The sequence below is a fragment of the Tenrec ecaudatus genome, chromosome 8 (genome assembly GCF_050624435.1).
Source record: "Tenrec ecaudatus isolate mTenEca1 chromosome 8, mTenEca1.hap1, whole genome shotgun sequence".
Lineage (NCBI taxonomy): Eukaryota > Metazoa > Chordata > Mammalia > Afrosoricida > Tenrecidae > Tenrec > Tenrec ecaudatus.
Window position 1 is genome coordinate 90,640,962 of NC_134537.1, and position 16,392 is coordinate 90,657,353.

Genomic DNA, 16,392 nt, shown 5'->3' on the forward strand with positions numbered 1-16,392 from the left:
GGGACTCGGAGAGGCGGCCTCTGCTTTTCTGCTTGTTTGAGAATGGACTTTTTACCAGCCTTTCTCCACAGGGACCCATTGGATTCTCCCCAAGGTACTTCGTCATGTTCTGAGTGGTGCTTAAGGACATGTGTTAATTCTTGCAGGCCACTGGGGCCTTCTTTAGTGAATGGCTATTAACGGAGACAGTGAAGATACTTTTCCAAGTTCCCAAACAAACTGCCAGGGAGGATACAAGGATGGAGGAGGAAGACGGATCCATTGTAGAACACTTTTTTTTAAAGGAGGGGGTGGGAAGGGCTGAGTGGTTTTGGAGAGCCCCCAAGCCCAAATTCATGCAACCTTGCTCTTTGTTACTGCAGTTCCAGGTCGAGCGCTCCCTCTCACGCTAGTGCAGGGAGAGGTTGGGGAGAGTTCTAGATCCTTTCAGTCCAGTCATTCATCATCCTTCCTTTTATTCATCCATCCTCTCATCCACCCATCCCTCCATCCTTCCGTTCTCTGGTCCCCGTCCTCCCTTCTTCTTTCCAAAGGTGCCAGGCACTATGCCGGGCACCGGAGATCCCAACATGAACAGAAGGATCTCTGTTCTGAAAGAACACAGTTCGTGGAGGAAACGGCTGTGCAAGCCATCTCCATTACGATACGTTGACTTAAGTACAGTAATGGGAGAATGGACAACCTGCTCAGAGTCGGAGCGAGGTGCTGCGGGGAGGTGATCTAGTGGAAGAGACCCTGAGTCGGGCAGGAGGGGATTTCAATGAGGACCCAGCAGAGGGCAGGGGGAGCAACGCCGAGGAAGAGAACATCATGGTTGGGGAGTACGTCCCCAGGGACCATGGAGGTCAACAGGGTCCTGATTATGGTGGTGGTCAAAGGAGTCAGTGATAGAGTTCTCCTTCAGGGAGGTTGGTGGGGGCTGTTGTCACCAGGCCCAGGGAGAGCACACCCCTTAGAGAAGCTGGAGTTGATCAGGCACTTGATAGCAGGCTCCATTTTCTTTCCTGAGACTGCAGACCCCTTGGTATTTATGGCTGAGGATGCTGGTCACTCACTCACTCACCACTTACTCACTCACCACTCACTCACCACTCACCCTCTCACTCACCACTCACTCACTCACCCTCTCACTCACCACTCACTCACTCACTCACCACTCACTCACCACTCACTCACCACTCACTCACCACTCACTCACTCACTCACTCACTCACTCACTCACTCACTCACTCACCACTCACTCTTGAGTCAATTCTGACTCATACTGACCCTATAGGACAGAGTAGACCTGCCTCTTTCGGTTTCTGAGGCTGTAAATCTTTTATTTTGCCTATGAAACTTTATGGGAGCAGAAAGCCTCATTTTTTCCCCCTGGGGGTTTGAACCACCGACCTTGTGAGCAGCACAATGTACACCCCCCTATGCCACTAGGGCTCTTTTACTGAGTCACGGGACTGAGCACCTTGCCCAAGTGTCTTCCACTCACAGTGATCCGAACTGGGATGTGAACCAGGTGGTTCAATGCCAGGAGTTTTGCTCCTGATCGCCACACTGTTCTGCCCCTCTCTCCAGTGGGTACGTTTTAGGCAGGTTTGCAATCCCCTCTGGCATTTTTATCTGTATGCTTTGGTTCAGGAAATGTAATTTGATGGGAAGACTTTTCTGAGTCTTTGTAACCATATGACCGAGGCTAACAGAGCTTGGGTGAATGGCATGCTGTGGAGTTTGAACGAGGGAACGTGGTGATAACAAAGATGTGGAGGAGTCTGGAGAATGGAGTACGGGGCGCTCCGTCTGTGTTAGCAATGGGGAGGATGGAGGCAGGGACTGAGAGGCTGAAAGAACTAAGAAAGCAAGATTTCGGGTGTCAGCGTCTTAGGACTGATCATCCGTGTTAGGAAGGCAATATGAGATGCGGGCCAACTGGGAAATTGGACCTTGCCCACTTTTGGCTTCCCAGGATCACCTGCTGCTACCTCAGACTTAAGGAAGTAGACATATTGCTAGGGAGAAGGAGGGAGAATGTAAGGGAAGGGAGAGAGAGGGAGGGAGGGAGGGAGGGAGGGAGGGAGGGAGAGAGAGAGAGAGAGAGAGAGAGAGAGAGAGAGAGAGAGAGAGAGAGAGAGAGAGAGAGAGAGAGAGAGAGAAACCTAACCTCATACCACCAGCAGGAACAATATAAACATTCAGAGAAAGTTGAAAGAAATCTTTCAGCTGGCTGGCTACCTAGCTCAAGGCTAACCACACTCTTAACACAATAATAAGTCAATCCTCACTGAATAATTAAATAGAGAGCCTTCATAAGTATTGACTTAATGTGACAGCAAGTCTATAGTGACTCGGGCTTTGCTTATGTAAACACAATCTCTTGTTCAGCTTACTTAGCAGTTCAATGAAATAGAACAGTCCTTCAATTAAAATCAAATGATGCATTCATTTAATTCCTTTCTCTTCTTACTGGGTAATAATAGGTTTGGAGCATAGGTGAAGGGAATTGGGGGGAAAAAATCGAGAATCGTGCATCTGCCCATCTGCCTGCGTTCTTGGAAGAAACGAAGGAGTGTATCCAGTGGTTGGCTCTTGGAGAAGGCAATAGCCTGGGTTTCCCACCTCTGGGAGACCTGTGTGGGAGACTCACTGGGGCGGTGGCTGGCTTCTGCCACACCCAGACCCTTCCACCCTCTCCCAAAGCAGGTGTGGGCCAGCTGCTATGGCTGACTGATCGGTCTCTTGGTGGTGTTCCAATGGATTGCTTTTGGTCAGCTAGGGCTCAGCGACTCCAACCACAGCCATGTCAGGTCATTTCCTACGGACACCCGCATGACTTGGGGGTGGGGAGAAGAGTTACTGGGTAAGATCCAGGCTGGGTGGGAGGCCAAGGGGGAAGGTGGTGCCCACACCCATTGATTTCCTTGCCAGTGTTCTCAGAGAACAGAAACCACCCTCCTCATGCTTTGATTCCAAAATACAGGTCAGTGGGGGCGGGAGAGGCTTGGGAGGAGAGCAGACTGGGCAAGGCTGGGAGCCGTGTACTGCAAGGGCAAATCCACGAGATGTGGAGCGAGGGGTTGAACCGCAGTCTTCTGGCTTTGTTGTTGTAAAATCCAGGCCACTGGGTCCTTATCTACAAAAAAAATAAATAATAGAGGTTTGGGGACCACATTCAGAGAAGCGTCAGAGTTAACTGGGATGCTTGCGAAAGCTCTCCGCATGGCTGTGTACTTCGTTGGAAGCGTGCTTGTTAAGAGGTAGACTCCATGCCCTTTTGGCTTGAAGGGACTGAGCTCATGCCTTCTAACCCAGTGCTTTGTGGTGAGGAGTGGTTAGCCGAGTCCCCTGATACGCATAGCCATGACAGTAAGTGTTGATGGGCTATCCGTGCTGTGCCGGGCACTCTCTAAGCACCTACAAACGTTCGAGCACTGTGTGCCCCATTCAGCCCTCTCACCAGCCCCATGATAGGAGCACTGCTGTCGCCTCCATTTTTCAGAGGAGGAGAGGGGCCAGCGACGTTTAACGACTTGCTGAAGGTGACATGGAGAGGGAGGAGCTGCATCATGGTCGAAACCCAGTCAGTGCGGCTCCAGAATCAGATCTGCCTGGAAGACTGGACGTGCTGCCCAGGACTGAGGGGCGGATGTGGAGTTCAGGGTCTCTCGGGGCACGAGACTCAAGTATTTCTTCTTGAGACAGCGTCCCGGGAGGTCTAGAGCATGTTCACAGTGGTCATGTGCTGCTAGCGAGGTACCAGGCCCTTTCTCCATCCTGCAAGCAGCAGCCCTTTCTGCAGGGAGGCGTCTGTTCTCTGAGATGACAGCTTGCTCCCTTGGCCTCTGAGTCTTGGCACAGAGGGTCAGTCGAATTTGCAGATGCTTCTGAAGCAACGGCATTTTCTCTAACCAGAGGCCTAGACAATGGTTGTTGATAATAATTTTGCATTCCTAAAGCCTGTTTAAATTAAACTTGAAAAAAATAATTATAACCTCAAAACACCCATATTACAAGGGAGCCTCATGAGAAGGAGATTCTCCTAACATGTTTTGAAATTTCCTTTGGAATCCCACTGGCTCGTACACTAGCATTGTGCCCCGCTTGTACCCAAGGGGCCCGCATGATATTGCCTTCTGCTTCCTGTCCCTTAACCTAATGTCCTTCCTTGTCAATTTTACTAGCTGGGTAGTTCTCCGTGGTGTGAAAACCCATCAGAGCCACTCCTTCGTAGTTGAGCAAGGGCCAGAGTCCAAGGCAGGCCTGTCGTCCTTAATGAATTTGATCTTCATCCCTAGGGGCCCCTGCTGTATGGGTTAGAGTTAAACAGACCCTTCGGGGGCTTGATTTTGGCTGGTATCTTGTTTAGGGCGTGTCTTTTTGGATTGCTCCGAATGTGAATAGGAACAATCACGTGAACTTTGAAGGGAAAGTTAAGCAGTAGTCATGCATTTTTGTTTTAAGTGATAGAGACCCAACTAGCCTATGAAACACAAAGACGGAAGGTATGGGCATATACTAGCAGTGGTTCTCAACCTTCTGAGTGCCATGGCCCTTTCATACAGTTCCTCATGTTGTGGTGACACCCCCCCCCACCATGATATTATTCATCACTGTCATTTTGCTACTGTGATGAATCAGGCGACCCCTGTGAAAGGGTCATTCGACCCCCAAAGTGGTCGTGACTCCCAGGTTGCGAACACAGTCAGGACGCGTGTACGGGACTCCACCCCTAGCGCCTTGTCTCTTGTTTCTGTTCTCTCGGCAGACTAGCCGCGTGTGTGTTCGTGCTGGGACGACGAGGCTGGAACTATGTTCCCAGTGTCTCTGGGCTCCCACCCCCGGGGTCACATACTCCAAACCAAACTCACTGGCATGCAGTGGATCCCAGCTCAGGGCAGCTCTATGGGGCAGGATAGCACTGCCTTGTGGGCTTCCAGGAGTGTATCTCTCTTGGCCTCTTAAGCTTTTTGTTCCTTTAGATCAATACGCTGGGGCATGGGGTGGGGAGCTGGGAGTGTACAAGGACATAGAGGCGTGAACGTTTGTCAGACCCTTGATGTGTGTACTTAAATGTTTGAATAATGTCGTTACTGGTTTTTCTTGTGTTTAAGACTATAGACTGCGAGCCCAGTAGGGCTGATCTCAGGCTTCCCTTTCTAAAGCTGGGAGAATGGTTCCTTTTCAGTCCTCCTACTCAGACTCTAGAAGAGATGGTGCTGTGCTGGCTGACGGCAGGCTCTAGGAGGTACAGGAGGCAGTGGAGAGTGACTGGGTGGTGGCAGCTCCGGAGGAGCCTGTGTGAACACACTGCCTTCTGGCTGCCTGGTTGTTAGCCAGAGCCTGTTTCCTAAAGGCCTCTTGGGTTGGCTTCTTGTTGATAGCCTTGTCCCTTCGAGCAGCAAGGACACTGGCCTGCAGATCGACCTTAGTTCCCAGAGCTTTGGTAGCGGGCCCAGGCTGATAGCATTGAGATTGAGTGTGGCATCCTCTTCCCTCATTCCACTAGATAAGAATCAGATTCCTGGAACAGCTGCAGGAACAGTCTGGCAGAGAGCTGGATGGTGGCCACAGCCCCTTGCTCTGGAGTGTACTTCTTGGCGCAGGCGTGCGCAGCAGCCACCGTGTTGGGCTTAAGAAGAGTGGCCTGTAGGTAAACGTAGTGGTCATTCGGGGCCTTGTAGACAGAAGCCAGGACTCTCTCACTAGCAGTAGACACACTGGCGGTGTTCCAGGTCAAGGTCTCCATCAGGAATGACCTCCAGTTCCACAATGGGTACCAACCCATTCTGTTGGCAGATGCTGGAATAGCAAGCCGGGCGTTGGTGATAGTGAGGTGGGGTAATGTCTGGCTAGCGATCCTCAGCACAGCGTGCCACTGCCCAAAGCCAGTCCTGTCCATTTCGTACTGAGCACCGCACTCAGAGAGCCCATCTAGTTCTCGAATGGTCGCTTCTTTGCTGCCACAGGGGGAGCAGCTCCTTGGTCTAACCCGAGTCCCACTGCCCTTTTCCTTGAGGATGGGTGTGACAGGTTTCCCTGTCTGTCCTTCTGGCGGAGGGGCTCATGGAAAAGGGCCGTGGCCCTGGTGGTCCGGTTGACCGAATTGTCTACAGTGACTGGGATTCTTGGAACTGCCGCCGGTTCTCCACCACAAGTGGTTACCCAGGGTGTCTCCAGACTCCTCCACAGCCAGGATCCCCTTTACATTGGCAACAATGAGCTCCTTCTTCTGTTTGGGGGTGAGGGCTGGAAATCAGTGGGCCATGGTGAGGGGTTGTTAGGGAGAGATGGGTCTTCTTAGATGTCAGAGGTGGTGACTGAAGCAGCAACTGCCCAATAGCAAGGCTATAGGTCTTTCTTGGAGTAGAAAGCCTCCTCTTTCTCTCAACCAGTGGCTGGTGGTTTGGAACTGCTGACTTTGCAGTTAGCAGCCTGACATATAAGGTGTTATGCCACCAACCAGGGAGGAAAAAGCTCAGGGAAGAACTCTGATGGGACCACCTTGCATTGCTTCCTTATCTGTCGGCCAGTCAGTGTGTGATCAAGAAAAGGGGGTTCTGTGATTGGCCCAGCCTGGGTCACATGTCCAGGGTTGACAACCTTTACAGGAGCTACCTGGAGAGGGGAAGAGAAATTCCCTGTTCTCACCCCATGTCCCCTGGAGCTGCTGTTCTGGGTAGAAAAATGGTAAGTGTCCACCACAGAGTTAAGGAAAGGAAGCCAAGTTGATGTTTGGTTTTATAGAGCAACTGAAGGCAGCCACCCAGAGGCGGCAGGAAAGGATGGAAGACCAGCCTATCCACAGTGAGCCCTGGAGGTGTCGGCAGGCAGCCACGTGGCTGAATTCCATTTTCCCTCTTTCTCTGTGTCACGTAACATTGAACCCACTAAAGCGAGCCCTGGAGGAGACCTCAGAAAGCTCTTCCAGAGGCGTGTGGGTCTATGAAAGCCCCATTCTCTGCATTGCCATACATCGTCTGTGTAGCCCAGCAAGAGTAATTTGCTCTACTCGGGAGCCCTTTTTCCCCTTCCGTGAAATATTCCAGTGACCTGGTCACTTGTACCAGGCGGTGCTGGCGGCTGCCTCTGGTAGTCACTGTTAGCAGCAGGGGGCCCTGGCAGCAAGCGTGGGAGGTCCCTCATGAACAGGCGCCTGCCCGTGGTGGGGCGTGCGGCTGTGTGATCTTGTCTCTCTGAGCTAAAGTGGCCCCATTGTGGAATTTGCAGAAACTCAGTTGACTTAGCAGCATCTGACACATAGCAAGTCCTTCCTCAGTGCCAGTCTTTCCTCCTCCTCCTCCTCCTTCCACAACCAGTAGAAACCCAGTGCCCCCGTGGCGGCAGCATCAGCGCCGGAGCCTGGTCCGTGGAAACTCTGAGACATTTGCAAGACTTCAGGCCACGAAGCCAGCTTAGAAGGCTCTGGGGTTTTGTGGGAGAGATGGCATCCCTGAGAAACCTAGGTCAGGTTAATTTGGCTATAGGCCATATGGCTTTAGGAGGTAGAGGTCTGGTGGCATAGTGGGTATGAGTCGGGATGCTCACGGAAAGGTCCGCAGTTTGAAACCATTAGGCACTCCACGGGAGAAAGACGGTGCTCTCTACTCCCTTAAAGTATTCTAGTCTGAGAAACTCACAGGGGCAGTTCTACCCTGCCCTATAGAGTCGCTATGAGTCAGCATCAACTAGGTGGCAGTGAGTTACGGCTTCAGGAAGGAGTCTACAGCCTGGACTGAAACAAAGGGATGGGGAACCTCATTGAGTACAGTTGCTTGTGCTTTCTTTTGGCTGAGACTAGAGCATAGCACAGAGACATGTGGATCCACCAATAACTGCGTGTCTATGTGGCGATCGGCATACGCTGTGTGTGCATGCACGCATGCGTGTATACACATGTACTGTTTGTTGTGTAGCCATCAGCCTTGTTGGATGATGGCCTGAAGCTTGGCTAATTCCGTCGCTAGGCCAACCCTACAGGCGCCACTGCCACCCAGTTAATTTTGCCTCATGGCAGCCCTTTGTGGAGTCTCTGCAAGTGTAAGTCTTGACTGGAGCAGGCAGCCTCAGCCTTCTCCCCAGGAGCGGCAGGTAGCTTGGAACTACTGACATTGTGCTAAGCAGCCTGGTGCCTAGCCTACTGTGACACAGGGGCGCCCTAGCCACACGGTGGGGGTAATTACAGCGGAGGCCAGGAGCAATGTGGGAAGGATTCTTATCATCCCAGCTCTGAAATTCCTGCTGATTGCCATTCCACATTAACAGCCGTCTGTGCAGAGGGCCTTACATCTCAGCGCGCCTCAGAGGCACGGTGGGCTTGCGAAAGTCCAGATGGCTAGGCCGTACACCGCCCGTTTCAGATCTTGTTTTTCTTGGGTGGGTTCTGGAGAATTCACACTTCTACCGAGTGTCCAGGAGATACTGATGAGCTGGTTTGTGGTCTCCACTTTATGGATCACTGACACCCCCCCAGCCCCCATGATGCTGCCTGGATAGGTTCTGCCCGTGTGGTCTACTCTCTGAACATGTACCTTTGACTCTTCCCCCCTTTGCTGCATGCATATCGGCATAGATTGATCTATGCCTCCTAAATGTGTCAATTTGACTGGGCTATAATCTTTAGTGGGTTAGCAGTTACATAATGATACAATCATGTCCAGGATGCGGTCAACCAATTTGTTTTTAACAGAGGATCAGGGTGGGATAGAGCACCTTCATTCAGGACATAGCCCTGCTCTGATGGAAGGGGGCTCTCTGGGGAGTGGGCTGCCTTGCCTTTCTCAGACAATGAATGAAAGGAAAGAGAAGCGAGCCGCGAGAGCAAGGCCGAGCTCCATCGGGGAAGAAGAGGCAGGAGCGCAGCTAGTCCTTGTGCCGAGAAGCTCCTAGACCAGGGGAAGATCGATGCCAAGACACATGGACATCTCCCAAGGATGCCAGGCCTTGGAGAAAGGAGGGGAGGATCTTCCTTCAAAACTCCGAGCTGACGGAGAAAGAAGGCCTTCCTCTTCCACACACAGATTTCCATCCTCCTAAACTGTGAGGAGACATTTTTGTTTGTGAAAGGCATTCATTAGCGGCGTTTGGCCATGGCAGTACCAGATAACGAAGATACACATGTACCCAGCAAAAGAGCGTTGCCATATGTCGTAACTAAAAATCGTCTGACCGGTTCAATATGAACTTCAGATAGGCATTGATAGTTTTATAAAAGTATAAACCCAAACCACCAAAAGTTGTTGTCCAGTTGCTTCTGACTCTTAGTGAGCCTGTAGGATGGAGTCGAATGTCCCCATGGGGTTGACGGAAGTAGACAACCACATCTCTCTCCTGTGGAGTGACGGAAGGGTTGGAACCCGAGCTTTAGATAGCAGCCAAGCATGTAGCCCCTGTGCCCCAGGGCTCCTGCCTTGGACTGACTTTTACGAAATGGAGATGGAGCTCCAGGGGGGTACTGGCTTATATGCTGGGCTGCTAACACCAGGTTGGCAGTTTGAACCCACCAGCTGGTGCTCAGGAGAAAGAGGAGACTCGCTACACCCATAAAGATTTACAGCCTCAGAATCCCACGGTCAGTTCTACTCTGTCCTATTGGGTTGACCCAATGGCAGGGAGTGAGCGCATTAAGACTGTATTTCCTCCACATCATTCATGTCACTGAACTATGCATAAGACAATTGCTTTGTTTCTTATATATTTACCCCAATGAAAAATGTGTGTGCTGTGTATGTGAACTTCACATTTGACTGGACGCCCAGCGTCCTGATCATCAAAAGAGAGATGCTCTTTCTGGCCAATGAATAGGCTACAGTTGCTGCCGAAACAAGCCCAGGGAGGGTTTGTGTTTCCGGACAGTCCACCTGCTGCCTGGAGCCCATTTGGCACTCTTCAGTGTGTCTCCGGCTGAGATGCACTTGGCTTGGGCTCATTCTGCGTCTCCTGCTGGCTTGCGCTCTTGTTTTTTCTAGCACTCTCTCCATTTGTCTATCTATTGTAGCCTGTTTGTCTGTCTATTTGACATCCATCCAGCCATTGTGTCTTATCTATCATCTACCTACTTTCCTACCTACATCTGTCTAGCTGCTTGTCTGTCTAAGTATCTATCTGTCCATCTGTCAGTCTATCATCCCTCTATCATCCATCCATCCATCCATCCATCCATCCATCCATCCATCCATCCATCCATCCATCTATCCACCCATCTTCTATCCATCGATTACTGTATGTCTCTCATGCTGCTTTGATGCTGTCTCTCTCAAAATATGAATTTCAGGGAAACGTTGATATTTGACTGCAGTGGGGTCCATTCTGACTCGTGGTGTCCCTATGAGGAGCCCTGGTGGCATAGTGGTTGTGCGCTGAGCTGCTCACCACGAGGTCAGCAGTTCAAAACCACCAGCCGCTCCCTGGGAGAAAGAGGAGGCTTTCTATTCCCATAAAACGTTACCGTCTCAGAAACTCACAGGGGCAGTTCTACCCTGCTTTGTGAGTCATCTTTCTTAAAGACACAGTGGAGACCCAGTGGGGTTGATCCAGGAAAAGTCTGTTTCTGGCAGGACGAATGGAGCCCCAGGACCCTGTGAGCTCTGGGTGTCCATAAGGAAGAGTGACAGCAGGCTCATCGTGTAGCATCAAAGGATAACATTTGCCTGGGAGACTGCTCCCCACCAGCGCTCACTCAGCTCGTTCATGCTGTGGATGGGGTTGGAGCTTGTCACCGGCTTGAAGGAAATTGACACCCCTGGTCTCTGCTGCCCATGGATGGAGGGAGTCTGCAGCAGACCCTGAGCTTGATTGTGTGTTGAGGGGTGGAGAGAAACCCAAGCAATCAAAGGCCTCCTGGTGACTTGGCCACGCCATCCTCCTAAAGGGCCCCATTTGTCACGTTCCTTGCCAGGCCTGCCTTCCTGCTAGACTGCAGAAGTGGGAGAGCAGAAGGCTTCCCTGCTTCCCTTCACTCCCCCGTCCCCTCTGCTGTCTGCTGGTCTCTGGCCGACTCCCTCTCCTCCCTTTGCTCTGAATAGAGTTCCCTCTCCTGAGGCGTTGATCTCCACAGGCCCGCTGTTACTGCAAGTCGGCCACAGCCACCGAGGGGCAAGATGGTGCTTTTCCCGACAGGATGGTCGCCCCCCGGGACCTGGCCAAGGGGCCTTGAGGATGCTGCCTGTCATCGAGGGGCTGCTTTTCTCCCTGCGTCCTTAGCACCATGCAGAAAGGAGGGTGGGGGAAGGAGGTCGTTGCTTGCTGTGGTCTGCCAGTCTGGCATTGAGGGAGAGGGAGCGGAAGCCATCTCCCCTTGGCATGGCCGTGGTGCCCAGCCCCACTTGTGCAGAACAGGCAGGTAAGTTCTGCGCCCGTCTCGGACACCGGAGAAAGCTGCTCTCTGCTTGCACCTGCAGCTGGTAGAGAAGGCAGAGCAGATGATGGCTCCTATCTGCCCCCAGTTGGCAGGGGCTGCTCCCTAGCTCTCCCCAGCTACTCTCGGGCTTGCTTTGTGTCACATTGCTGTGAAAGAGAGAGAGAGACCCGCCCAGCTGTCCCCACGGAGGACCGAAGGCACTGAATCCTAGAGACACAGCCACTGGGCAATGCAAAGCAGGACTCTCTGATGGGGGGCAGACACTTCTTGACCCTGTGAACAACTGTGCCCCAGTCCCCTTCCCCAACGATGGCCCCCTCCCGCTGCCTCCTGAACACTTTCATCTTGTTCCCTGGCCCTTCCTCTGTTCCCACCTGACCTCTTTTCCAGATGGCCTACCTGGTCTTTGTAAGTATTTAGGGCAATGCTAGGGGGCTTCTGAGAGTTGGAAAAAACCCCAAATACCTGATGATCTTTTAATTCAATTTTCCACGAACTTCTGGAAGCTCCCGTGTAGACTGGAATCCACAAAGGGCCTTTGCAGCTGTAAACCAGCTTCTCCTCCTCCACTCACCTTTCTCTGCCCCCATGACATTTGGAGAGGCCTACTGGATGGCGGAGCGCTGGTGGCATGGTCCACACTACCCGTGGCTCCAGGGGAGAAAGGTGAGGCTTTCTAACTCCAGGCAAGAGTGACAGCCGCAGAAACCCACAGGAGGCAGTTCTAGCCTATTCAGAGTCGCTATGAGTGAGTGAATGGATGACGGTGAGGCCAGTCAGTGCGCCCATGACCGCAGACTAACCCTGCTGAAGGCACGCACTGCAAATGGAGTGCAGGCCGAGGTTGAGGTAGTGGACGTGCTCATGCCAGCCCCTCCCACATGGCAGGCATGCTGCCTTGACCCTTTTCCTGTGTTTCCTTTCTGGCTGGGCATCGGCCTGCCTGCTATTCCTAGCCGTGAGGCAGGGGCACTCAATGCGCACTGGAGGAGTGGATGGAGAGGTACACCACCTAGTCCCTTCCCGGATGGAGGTGGGGATGTGAATAAGGAAATGAGTAGTCCACCACTCCAGGAACATATGTTCCAGTTGGAGAGACCAGACAGGGCAATATCACGAAGTCCTTGTGCAATTAAGTGTTAAATTGCCTGGTTGAGACTATATGTGTAGCTGGACTACAGAGATGGAGAAATCAATGGGTGCGAGGGAGGGTGGTCAGAAAGGGCTTCACGAGGAGGGGGGGAGGTAGGTCTGGCGGAGAGAGGAAGCCCACACAGATGCTCACACAGCCTTGGAATGAACTCCTGATTTTCAACTAAGGGATAATACTTTCAGGTTCTCTGGGGTGGATGGGAACACGCTCATAGTTTGGCCCGTATCTCTCTGGCTCCTTGCCTCACATTCCGCGGCCCTCCTTAGCTATGAGGCCTGCCTGTGTCTCCCATGGGCTCCTTCTGGAGGGGAACACCAAAGGGTCTGAAGATGTTGAGGGATTTTTTTTTGGAGGGGGGGTTGTGTTTTCTGGCATGTCCAAATGCCCTCCACCTGCTAAGAGTCTCTCAGGCCCACTCTCAGGTGTCTGGAGGGGGGACTGGTGGTCTGCCCGCTCCCAACTACCTTTTCCACCGCATCTTCTCAGTTGCCACCTTGGTCCGTCTGCTTTCTGTCATTGACTGGCGGGTGTCATTGACTGGCTTTTGTCACACGCGACCATGTGTTATTCTCCAGGGAGGGAAGGCTTGTTGGGAATGCTGGGTTTCCCTGTTTTAGGGCTGGGCGGAGGGTTGACAAGGAGCTGAAGGAAAAGCAAGGAGACAAACCCACGAGTCGATGAGGACAGAGAAGAACTGCTCGCCGGAGTTTCCAAGGTTGTAACTGATGGAAACAGACGGTCCTATCTGTCCCCCGCTAAGCAGCTGAAGGAAGGGGAAGCACATTTGTAGATTTCCTTCTTTTTTTCTTCTATGAAACCCAAAACCCACACCAAACTTGCTGCCATCGAGTTGATGCTGACTCACAGCGACGCTCCTGAACAGGATGGAACGGCCGCCGTGGATTCCCGGGACTATAACTCATTACGAGAGTGGATGCCTCATCTATATTTCTCAGAGAGAGATGCGAATGCTGCAGGCAGCACCCTGATATGTAGCCACTGTGCCATTGCAGAGGTGCAGAATGTTGGCTCCGGTAGGACCTTGAAGGCCCTCTGTACCCTCCTCTTGCTGAGGAGCAGTGGGACCCAGCAGAAAGGACATCCATGGTGTTGGACTAAGACCCGTGTTTGCATCCCGGCTCCTCTGTGAGTCGGAAGGCTTTAGGTTCTCGGGGGCTCCACTTCCTCACATGTAACATGAGATACTAATGATAATGGCAACCCGTCAGCTATCACTGAGGCTTATTAAAAGCTATTAAATGGTAAGAGTGCCTTCTAAGCTACAAGGGGAGCATACTTTTTATTAACTTGATAAGTGTTGTTGTTGGGTGCCACCGAGTTGGTGCTGACCCATGGTGACCCCATGCAACACTGCCTGCAATCCTGCACCATCCTCACAATTGTTCCCAGGCTTGAGCCCATTGTTGTAACCATGGTGACAAACTCATCTCGTTGGAAGCCTTCCTCTTTCTCGCCGGCCCTCTACTTTACCAGCATCATGTCCTTCTCCAGGACACAACGTGTCCAAAGTATGTAAGATGAAGTCTTGCCATCCTTGCCTTCAAGGAGCACTCTGGCCGTACCTCTTCCAGAACAATTTGGTAAATGACGAGTCCCAGGAGATCAAGGGCTTCTCCCAGGTGGCTTCTCCCGGGTGGCCTGACAAGGTCGGAGCAGAGCTGGATGGAGAACTCCTGTGCCCTGACTCTTCAGTGCTGGTGCTGGTGACCTTCCATTCCCTGCACCTCACTGCTCTTGTGGGCTGAGGGGCCTGGGACACACTGAAGAAGGTTGGATGTGCCCTTCTTGTTGATGAAGCCTGCCAGACCTTGCCTGTGTGCTTCTTGACACTGACTCTGTGCCCATTACTTTGGAATTACTCCAGATCCCGTGTTGCTACTGAGTGTGGTCTGTGAGTGCTGAGTGACCGTTTCTGTGAGCTATCAAGCCCAGCCATGGTGCCATGGGGAAGGTGGGCAGCCGGTGTCAGAATTGGTGAAGAAGGGAGAAGTATGTCTAACCAACCTCTACCTCCCAGGAATCAGCTCTTGGCTGATTCTAATGTGATTTCCCCTTCCCCCTGAAGTTAGAGGAGCCCTGGTTACACATTGGACAGCAGTTCAAAACCACCAGCTGCTCTTTGGGAGAAAGAGGAGGTTTTCTACTTCCATAAAGAGTTACAGTTTTGGAAACAGGGCAGTTGTAGCCTGTTCTATAGGATCACTGCGAGTCAGCATCGACTCGATGACAGTGGGTTTGGTTTTGGGGTTTTAACTACCGCATTGCATCTACCCATTGCTTTCTTAATGAGGCAGAGCTTGGGGTGGGTGGGTGGGGTCAACTTTCTGACTAGCTTTGAGTTCCCCCCTGAGGGTGTTGTCGTCGGGGATCTTGTTTTTGTGTTCTCAGTGTGTTCATGGTGTGCAGGGAACACAGACGAGGGAGTCTGATGGCCTGGATCCTATTTCTTCTCTGTCAGTAGCCCGTGGGGTTATCAGAGCTCTCATATTATGTTTGCTGAGATTCTACGATGTGCCAATCATTGAGGTCATATCATTGAGGTAGAGCAGTACGTTAGTTTTGAAGCTACAACTGCAAGGTGGGTGGTTCAAATCCACCAGTTGTTCTGAGGGAGAAAGGTGAGGCTGTTTGCTCCCACAAAACTTCATAGTCTTGGAATCGCTATCCATGTTTGTTACGAGTCAGAATCGACATGATGGTAGTTAGGTAAGGCCTTAGTACTTGCTTCTTGAAGCCGCTTTGAAAAACAAATGTTGATTGACATGAGGAACGTTGGTCAAGGGCACTGGCCTAAGAGGAGTGGCTGTTACTGCTTCTTGACATGTGCAGAGAGGTACATCCTTCACCGCCCAGGCTGATGCTCACAGCCCACGTGCAGAAGGCATGAGGGTAGGAGGAAGGTGGGATTGCCACACACATTCGACTCTGGGTGTCCTGATAGTCACGTAACCCTCCCAGGCCGGGCCCTGTGCTGGGAGCTGGGGTGACAGACCCGAGGCTGCCCCCAAGCAGCTCATTGCCTAGCAGGGAGCACTCTAGGCAACATAGAGGAATATTTTATACCATGCTATGGACTCTTGAGAAGCAAAGTTCTGCTTAGAGAAGGCTGAGGAAGGTGGTGGAAGGCTTCCCCTGCCCTGCTCTTTCTAAGGAGTCTCATGCCTTCCTAGGGGCTACCCCATGAGGTAGTTGTGTGACATAGCATTGGGTCCATTTGCTGATGTGAAGAATGATACTGTTGAAAGACTGGGGTAAGGTCCTGGCAGAAACGTGGCCCAACAGAAGGTGTAGCTCACGTTCCTCTCTGGTTTGCAGGTACTCTCTGCAAACCCACCCCAGGGCTTCTGAATGCCCTTTGCCTAGAATATGCATTCAGAGGGGGCTGTTTCCAGGCTGTCAGGTCCTCGTTGCCAGCCCGTCAGTGGGCAGTTCTTAAACCTCACAAGGTGCCTGGCACTTGGAGAAGTCTCTCTTTCCTCCAAGAGCTCATGGTTTGCCAGGGAAGGCAATCTGTGTGCCCATTCCCCGCCTCCAGACTTGGTTTCCCCCACTCTGCCCTTCCCCCTGCCTGGCACCCTCTCACCCTTGGAAGCTGCGGAGAGGAGACGCGGTGCCCTGGCTGCTTGGAGGAGGGCGGGAAAGCCGCCAGACTCAACTTCTGTTTTCTCCTTTGGGTCTTCTTCCTGACATCAGGTCCCGGCTGGCAGACTTCCACACCAATTGTCGAGCCTCCTACCAGACACTCACCAGCTGCCCTACGGACAATTACCAAGCATGTCTGGGCTCCTACGCTGGTATGATTGGTAAGCATCTCCTTTGAGGGTCTGGGGGTCACAGTGCCTCCTTGCTGCCCATATTTCCATGGGGCAGA

The 16,392-nt window shown here is 52.2% G+C and overlaps 1 protein-coding gene and 1 pseudogene across 2 annotated transcripts in view; one reads left to right on the forward strand and one right to left on the reverse strand.

The window, feature by feature from the left end:
* The window catches only part of GFRA2 (GDNF family receptor alpha 2), a 113,978-nt gene that overhangs the window by 86,275 nt on the left and 11,311 nt on the right, over window positions 1-16,392 (forward strand). For both annotated transcript variants that reach the window (XM_075556559.1, XM_075556558.1), the window contains exon 5: window positions 16,215-16,324. In XM_075556559.1, the coding sequence (XP_075412674.1) occupies window positions 16,215-16,324 (110 nt within the window). The remainder of the gene's footprint in view (window positions 1-16,214; window positions 16,325-16,392) is intronic.
* Window positions 5,230-6,256, reverse strand: LOC142454598 (fructose-bisphosphate aldolase B pseudogene; annotated as a pseudogene).